General features: G+C 40.9%; 1 protein-coding gene across 2 annotated transcripts in view; it reads left to right on the forward strand.

Annotated features, from left to right (window-relative positions):
* Window positions 1-5,534, forward strand: part of NUP210 (nucleoporin 210) — a 164,980-nt gene extending 159,446 nt beyond the window's left edge. For both annotated transcript variants that reach the window (XM_072598255.1, XM_072598256.1), the window contains one exon: window positions 3,583-5,534. In XM_072598255.1, coding sequence (XP_072454356.1) covers window positions 3,583-3,683 — 101 coding nt within the window. In that variant the 3' untranslated portion in view covers window positions 3,684-5,534. The remainder of the gene's footprint in view (window positions 1-3,582) is intronic.
* The last annotated feature ends 3,624 nt before the right edge of the window (window positions 5,535-9,158 follow it).

The raw sequence follows: 9,158 nt of genomic DNA on the forward strand, positions 1-9,158 counted from the left end.
AGACAATCCTAGCACCTTCCTCATTGCTGTGCAGCTAAATTCTACCTTCAGCAGCATGCATGTACACATGCACACGCACACAGGTATGTGCACACATATTACTTGCAGTTCCAAGAGAAAGATGGCACCTGTTTTCTCAAATGGATTGCTAAATAAGACTCCTGAATTTAGAGCTGGAAGAAACTTCAAGAGTCATCTAGTAAAAGGGTCACCTTGTTAAATTCAGCATTCATTCAGTACCTAGTTAAGAACCTCCTGTATGCAGAACATCATACTGGGTACTGGGGTAGATGCACAGTTTAGATAACATATGATTCCTGCCCTCATGGAGCTTATAATCTACTGAATCTACATGGCACAACATGGATGTCTCTAGTACACCATATTTAACTTCAGAATGCAATAGAAAATCTCCAAACAAAGGTAGTAGGGGAAGACTTGCTAGCAGAGCTGGCATTTGAGTTAGACTTTACAGTAATAGGTGAAGAGGGGCAGGGCACATCCTCCTGGCACAGAAGAAAAGCATGAGCCAAGGCGGGAAGGCAGGAAATCAGAGGGAATGGTCAAAGGGTCAAAGAAAATGACCTGGACTGTTAAGATCCCTAAATAGAGAGAGTACTAGAAACAGCTTAACAAGGCTCATCAGAACTGCTAAAGCAAGGTTTGAAAATGTATTTCTTTAGTTTCATTTATTAAAAAGTTGCCATCTTAAATATCACATCTGTGGAACTAGCTTAACTGCTTGCTTTGGTCGATGCTTCTTCTTAGTTTTTGATTTGGAGTTTTGGTTTATTTGGTTTGTTTGGTTTGGGGTTTTTCCCATGAAAAGGAATAGTGCAATCTAGAGGTAATGTTGTATGCTAAATGTTTCTAGACATCCTGACTGTGGCTGAAAGTGACTAAAAGAAGCAAGCTGAGTTAAGACCATTCATTTAAAAAACAAAGACCAAGAAAAACTTGATAGTGGAGTTTGTTTTTTTTAAATTACCAACTATGGACTTTACTTAGTGTAGTCTGTGAGGTACTCATTGATTCACTGAAAACATACCCAGAAATATTTTGTTTCAAAATAATAACTGATATTTGTAACCCTAAAAATGCTTTACATCCATTATTTCTTTTGAGCCTCAATGTAAGAGGTAAAGACCACTTTACATATGAGGGAACAGAGGCTATGAAAAGTTAAGGGATTTGTCCAAAGTTACACAGTTTTCAAGTGTCTGAGGGGAGATTAAACTGGAGACTTCCTGACTCCTAAAACCTGCACTCTAAACGCAGTATGAAGCTTCTTCTCTAGGCTGGTAGACTAATCCACCCAAGCAATATCAGGAGGTTTTTTATATCCTCTAGGGCAGGAGTGGTGAACCTTCAACCTCGCAGCAACGTGTGGTCCTCTAGATCTTCAAGTGCAGCCCTTTGACTGAATCCAATCTTCATGGAACAATTCCCCTTAATAAAAGGATTTGTTCTGTAAAACTTAGACTCAGTCAAAGGACCTAGAGGGCCACATATGACCTAGAGGCCAAAGGTTCCCCACTCCTGCAGTCTAGTGTGGTGCCACTAAGTACTGTTCTTGGAGACATCCAAACCTCTCCCTCCTGTCTCTGTCTCATGACTTTTCTGACTTCCTTGAAGTCTCAGCTCCTGTCCCACCTTTCCTAGTGCCTTCCCTCTAAGTGTATGTACCCTTCTCCTCTCATTTATCCATTCTACAGAATGGAGTATATATGTGTGTATATGGAGTTGTTTGTATGTAGTCTGCTCCATTAGATTGTGACTTCCTTGACAGCAGGGATTAGTTTTTTGTTTGCTTGTTTGTTTTTGGTTTTTTTTTTTGCCTCTCTTTGTATCTCAAATGCTAAATTTGTTGACTGACCTCAAGGAGCCTCAGTTTCTTCATGTAGAAGATGAAAAATGAGAACTCGTTGAACATTTCTGGTCAATGCAGACTTGATGATCATCAGTGAAGTCCTTGAAAAGTAGAAAAGACAAAAATGAAAAATGCTGATGGGTCTAGCAAAATCTGAGAATTTACTCAATTGAGCTAGGATGGGATATGATGAGGGACAGAGGGCTATTTGTGAGCACCCACTGGAAGCCTCCATTATTTAAGTCAGTCTTTCTAGAAGACCTGCTGAAGGCATGGGTGTCTCCCACACTGAAGGTGCTCCATGGCACTGACTTTGTCTCATGAGGAACGTTAAATGTTTACAGAAGAGCCTTCCTCAGAATCTCTCTCAAATGGATTGGTGAAATGCTTGGCAATGCCAGTAAATACTGAAGCCTCAACATGACCACATCTAAATTCTTTTCTCCTGGGAAGGCCTACTTACTAACCTGAAACAAAATTAAATTTTGTTCAGCTGTCTGGCATCTTTCCAGTATGGTATAACTTAAAGACAATTAGAAGCCAAGAAACTTGGGAGTCTCATCCCAACTCTGCCACTAGTTCTATGTGACCTTGAGCAAGTCATTTCCCTTCTCTGGGACTTAGTTTCTCCATCTGTAAAATGAAGGGCTAGATCAGGGGTTTTTAACCTTTGTGTTATGACCCCCTTGTGTCTATAGATTCCTTTTCAAAATAATGTTTTTAAGTGTAAAATAAAACACATAGGATTACAAAAAATAGATTGAAAATGTTATCAAAATATTTCTAAAATGCAAGTTCACAAACACTAGGTTAAAAACCTCTGAGATGAGCCCCTGCAGTTCTAACACTCGGGTGATTTTAAATGACAGTGCTCTGAAGTTCAGGGAGAAAGGCTTACTTTCATTGCTCCTGTGGGCTGGAGAACATGATTCTTAGTAGGTCGTTAATGAATTCAGACTTCATTGACCAGCCATGAATTGGGCTCATTAGCTCCAGAACACTGCAGTACTAAACCACCGCCAAAATCAGACAGTCAGGGAGGTCAAGGGAAAAGAGTCACTGAATTACAGACTGTTCAATCTGGAAAGAACCTTAGAGACGTCTGTTCCAACCTCAATTAGAAGTATTCATCCAACATTTATTAAGCAATCACTGTGTGCAAACTGCTATAACAAGTGCTTGCAGCACCAGGCTGGGTACTTCAAAGATAAGGAAACTGAGGCCTAGAAAGGGAAAGTGACTAGCCCCAAATTACGCAGCATATTCGAGGAAGGCTAGGATAGGAACCCTGATCTCTTGACCCCCAATCTAGAGTGTCTAAATGAACTGGCAAATCTGATCCTGTTTGGAATTAACAACATTGGCGGTGGGGGGAAGCCATCTCCAGCTCTGTTCTGGATATGACAGCATGATACAAAGTTATGTCCTGTCAGATTTTGTGAATTAAATAAAGCCTAAGGTAATGACAGCATATTTTTATTTACTTGAGTTGAGTTTCCATGCACAAGCCTGGACGTTTCATCATGCCATAAATTCATGAGGTTATGGAGGGATGGTAGGGAAATCATCTAATTTTTCAGGTGGTAAAAAATGATGCAGGGAAAGCTCTGTTAGTGAAAACAATTTTCAGCAACTGATTCCTCTCAACCTCTGAGTTCCTGTATATGGCCGGCTACTGCAGCAAGTCACTCCTCTTTCTTTTTCTATCCTAGGTTTCGTTGCTCCCACGCCGATGCCTTTCAGCACTCTGCCCCACAATCGAAAAACCAGCCCACCCTCCAGGCTCTGGAGCCCTGATTACGCTTCCCATTAGAGTCTGATGAAAGAAGCCTGCCCCAGAGAAAAACACAGAAAGACTTTTAGTGCCTTTAATAATAATAATCAGATAAATGTATTCACACTGGAGACATCCCAATGAGATTGGAGTAAATTTCAAGTCAGATTGATGCATTGGGATGTGATAGTTCTGTGTTTTAACCCCTGCTTCTTAGCTTCTTTTTTAAAAAATGCATATTTCTTTTCCATAGGCTCTTAAAGTTCTAGAAACTCTCTGCATCAGTCTTTGGTTTTAGGTATAGGTTGCTCAGGGTTCCTGGACAATGCTCCTTTTTTTCTCCCTTGTGTCACTAAAATTGTGCTGTTTCTTATGCCTGGGGCAGTCAGAGACTTCATTTAAAGTCTGTGGTAGAGAAGGCTAAAGGCTAATCTAATGTGGTAGGGCCAGACGCCTTGGGGAAGGGGCTTTTTTTTGCATTTCGTTTTCTCCCTGTGAAAACTAATACCCTCTTAGCGTCTTTGTTAAGAAGGGAAGTAGTGAAATGGAAAAAAAAAATGTGAATATCCTGTGTTCTAAAGGCTTCAATTTTTCTTTTTGAGTCTAAATCAAGTCAGGAAGACTCAGGAATAAATGCACTGCCCTGCTAGGTGCTCTCAATATTTTAGCCTTACAATGTGACTCAGAATTATCATTTGGAAATGGGCATTTATTTTCCTTTGCAAATGTGAATAGAGTCTGTCTTCTATGTGTAAGAAAAGAAAAAAATAAGTATTAACATGGCATCTTTTGTCTCCAGCCATGGCCTCTTACCCTGTGGAGCAGGCATCTCATGCTGGAGATGAGCTTAGCTGGCATCTTCCTAGTGCAAGGATGGTGCTTTCATTATTCAGGAAACACTCTTCATCAGAAGGATGGGCGTGTTAGGGAATTTTTTCACTTTTTTAAGTTGCTGTTTTGTCCTGTGATAGCACAAAGTTGTAGTTGTATGTTTTCTTGTTGTTTAGACATCCAAGTACCTCAGCAGACGTTGAGCCTCTGTCTTTCTCCACTGTAAAAGGACGACCATCCTTTTTCTGGGAGTCCTTTAGCTAATCTCATATGAGTGAATCTCTGGGATTTGCTGGCCTCCCTACAAAGTGCACTGAGCTCTTCTAGATCAAGGGGCGGGAGACAGGGAGTGGGGGAGAGGGGCAGTTTGCTTCAGGCCTGAGAAGCTCCATGTAGAGAAGAGACTAGCAAGCCTGAGGAAATGGTGGGAGATTGAGAAAGGGATGGGGACCTTGGTGGGGAATGGGGAATGCAGTACAGTGCCCCCAGCAATGAATTCAGAACACCTTTCAGAAGACTGAAACATTAACTGAATCCTGGAAGAAACTTCCTTCTTAGTCATCAACTTAAGGCTCTCAGAAATGTAGCTACCGGTTCTTGACTGTGACTTAAAACAGTCTACGTTTGTCTTTGACCATGAAGTGGGAACCACTGGCTGAGTGGGCAGTGGCCCTCCTGAAAATAGAGCTACACAGATTTTTCCTCAAAATGTGACCACACCATGGTCAGAAAATCCACTTGCCCCTTTCCAGTAGAATGTACCAAATATATAAGATGATCTTGTAGGTCTCCTTTAGAACTGTGGATTTATATGACAGTCTCCATGACATTCTGTTATCTCTCTATATATATATGATGTAATTAACCATTGAGAAGGCTGTGTGATGTCACCCTCTTCCTTCAAAGTGGGGTTATATAATTGTTATATAATTTATTTTCCATTGCATCAGGAAGGAAGAATTGTGCCTTGTGTACTCCGTGAGCTTGAAACTGACGACTTGGATGTAAATATGAGCATTTCTACTTGCTTTATTTAATAAAGCTGTATGAGATTCTTTAGTTGTGTGATCATTACTGACTCTTTACTATGGGCTGCAGTTAACCAATAGCCACGTCGCATAGATCATATCATCCATCAGAAAGCATTTATCAAGTGGCTGCTGTGTACCAGCTAAGCCCTGAGGATTATTATTATTATTAATATGCAGATTCTACTGTCATAGAAGGTCAGAACTGGAAGCGACTGCAGACTGTGAAGTTCAGCTCTCTCGAGCCTTCCAGCCGCACCACTGGGGCCTGGACTAGTTGAGTGATTTAAGATTGCACGAAGTAGCAAAGAGTGGTGCTCAGATCCAGACCCAGTTTGTCTGTCTTCCAAACTAACCTTTCCACAGCACCATTCCCATACCTGTTATTCTGGGAGCATTTTTGAAGCCACTATAAAAGAGTTGAACATGACATTCATTACCAACGAAATTTCCATTCTGTTGTCATTGTTCATTTTCCTTTGTGTGCAACTCTTTGTGATCCTATTTGGAATTGTCATGGCAAAGATACTGGAGTGGTTTGCCATTTCCTTCTCCAGTTCATTTTACAGATGAGGAAACTGAGGCAAACAGGGTTAAGTGACTTGCCTAGGGTCACACAGCTAGTAAATGTGTGAAGCCAGATTTGAACTCAGGAAGGTAAATATTCCTGACTCCAGACCTAGTGCTCTATCCACTGTGCCACTTAGCTGCCCCTGTTCTCATTAAACCCCTCCAGAGCTAGTATGAGTGGAGGTTAGGAGCAATGCTTTCTGCAGCTTATCCCCTAAGGTTGCACCCACCCTTTCAGTAAGGACACAGATCATTCCTCTTGCCTTAGATATAGACTCATAAAATTGAAATGGTGCTTAGAGATCACCTATTCAACCCCCTCCTTTTGCAAGGGATTGTATTTCTAGCTTATGGCTCACAATCTTTTAATGCCTTATGATTTACAGACCATGTTGCTCCCCACAACCCTGGGAGTTCAGTAGTGGAAGGATTACCATCCTTATTTTACAGATAAAAATGCTGAGCCCTGGACAGATTTTAAGTGACTTTTCCAAAACCACTTAGCACATGAGTTGCAGAACTAGGGCTTCAAGTCAAGCTTAGTACATTCAAAACAGATGGATATGTTTTCTGTTCTTCAGGAGAACCGACTTCATAGAAGCATGATGTTGGAAAGGACCTCAGAGAACATCTGTTCCAACTGAGATCGCCTTCCATTTACACTGCTTATGTCTTCTATGTTACTCTCATGTCGTCTTCCCCTTTAGGATGTAAGTTCCTTGAAGGACAAGGACTATTTTTGCCATTCACTGTATGCCCCACGCTTGGCACAGTGTCTGGCATATTGTTGTTCATCCAAAGAGGACCAAGGACATCACAAGGTGATGTCTTGACTTATGCATGAATTGGATTTCAATGAGGTAGAGTTGCATGAAGTTGTCAGACTCACTCTCTCTTCCTTAGTCATCCAAGTCCCAGTGGCAAGACAGAAGTCAGGATGACTGGCATTGGTCCGGGATACAGTGGAGGAAGTTAGTGCTTGACCAAGCATTAAGCACTCCACAGAGCCTGCTTCAGCCGCCTTCATGATCCTTGGAACAAATTACTCTCATCAACCCATTCTACTGGAAGAAGTGTTCATGTGGTTGGGGTAGACATCCCCCTAACTCACTGATGGTTTTGAGGCCAACGATTACCCTCAACCTGGGTTAGCACATCTACTGAAATGGCTTACCGAGATGTGCCATTGTGCAGGCTAGCTTCTGAGAAACACAGATGAGAGTTGGGTGCTAGGTGGATGTCAAAAGTGGATGAGCAGCTCTGAAAAGCCCTCAGCAATTACTCCAGAGGTGCTGGTACTCCTTGAATACCCCATGCATAATAACTGCTTGATGAATGCTATTGGCTGACTGACCTGTGACTGAAAAGAAATCTCCTCTGTGACATGCCTATCAAGTGATGATCAGCCTTTCTTAAAGACCTTACTTGAAGAAGAACCAGACATATCCTGGAGACAGCTTGAAGAGCCAATTGTTAATTTTTCAGTGTGAGCATTTGTATTTCAGAAACTGATAAAAGAGCTTGAATTACTGTTTTGTCAATTGTCTAGACTTAAGAAAACAATTGAGAAAATTTTAATACAAATTAAACATAAAAGTATATTGTGTATATTTTTTTCAGAGAGCTGGCTATTAAATATTTATCAGTACACTTTGGAAGGCAGCTCCTTCCACTTTTAGAGAGCTAATTGTCAGGAAGATTTATTTTCCTGCTAGGACGTATGTCAGGAAAATGGCCAGAGTAAAGCATGGTCTGAGGCTGACTAGGTAAAGGTGACCATCACTGACCTGGCAGCACAGTTTGGTAGCAGAGAAAACAAGTAAGGAAAATGTGGCATTTATAACCTCCAGGAGCAGATTGAACCAAGTACTGTAGGACTGTAAGTCATAGTACCAGTCAACAGGTATTAAGGACCTATTATGTGCCAGGCATTGTGCTAGGCACTGAAGATGCATGTATAAAGAGTAAAATGATATTTCCTGTGGATAGCACTTACTAGGTGCTTGTAAGTGCTTATTCATATCCCTTTGCTTCCCTATTAGAAATGATTATATGTTGCAATGGGGAGGAACAAATCCGTGCATACATATATGCAGTTCAAATTTGAAGTTATTAAACATACTCAAAATAATTAATTTTAAGGCACCATGGGAGGGAGGGTCCTAGCAGCTGAAAGGATCAGGAAAGACTTCGTGTAGAAGATGGTGACTGAGCTAAATCTTTTTTTCTCAAAATTTATTAATTTATTTGTTTTCAGTTTTCAACAATCACGTCCATAAATCTTAGATTTTCTCCCTCTCCTCCCTCAAGGCAGCATGCAAAGTTATGGGCTCTACACATACAGTTCTATTAAACACATTTTCACATTAGTCATGTTGCGTGGAAGAATTAAAACGAATGGGAGAAAACATGAGAAAAACAAGCCAAAACATAACAAAAGAGGAAATAGTCTACTTCATTCTGCCTTCTGACCTCATGGTTCTTTCTCTGGATGTGGATGGCATTTTGCATCATGAGTCATTTGGAAATGTTTCACGTCCTTGCATTTCTGTGAAGGGTTAAGTCTATCAAAATCAGTCCTCACGCACTGTGGCTGTTACTGTGTATAGTGTTCTCTTGGTTATGCTCACTTCGCTCAGCTGCAGTTCATATGAGTCCAGGTTTTTCTAAAGTCTGCCTGTTTGTCATTTGTTATAGAACAATAGTACTCCATTACACTCATATACCACAATTTGTTCAACCATTCTCCAATTGATGGACATCCTCTCAATTCCCAATTCTTGGCCATCACAAAAGAGCTGCTATAAATATTTTTGTACATGTGGGACCTTTTCCCATTTTTATGATCTCTTTGGGTAACAGCCCTAGAAGTGATATTGCAGGGTCAAAGGATATGCACATTTTATAGCCCTTTGGGCATAGTTCCAAATTATTCTCCAGAATGGTCGGATCAGCTCACAGCTCCACCGACAATGAATTAGTGTTCCAACTCTCCCATATCTCCAGCATTTATCATTTTCCTGTTTTGTCATGTTAGCCAATCTGATAGGTGTGATGTGGTAGATTAGGGTTGTTCTCTAATCAA

The sequence above is a fragment of the Notamacropus eugenii genome, chromosome 3, assembly GCF_028372415.1.
Source record: "Notamacropus eugenii isolate mMacEug1 chromosome 3, mMacEug1.pri_v2, whole genome shotgun sequence".
NCBI lineage: Eukaryota > Metazoa > Chordata > Mammalia > Diprotodontia > Macropodidae > Notamacropus > Notamacropus eugenii.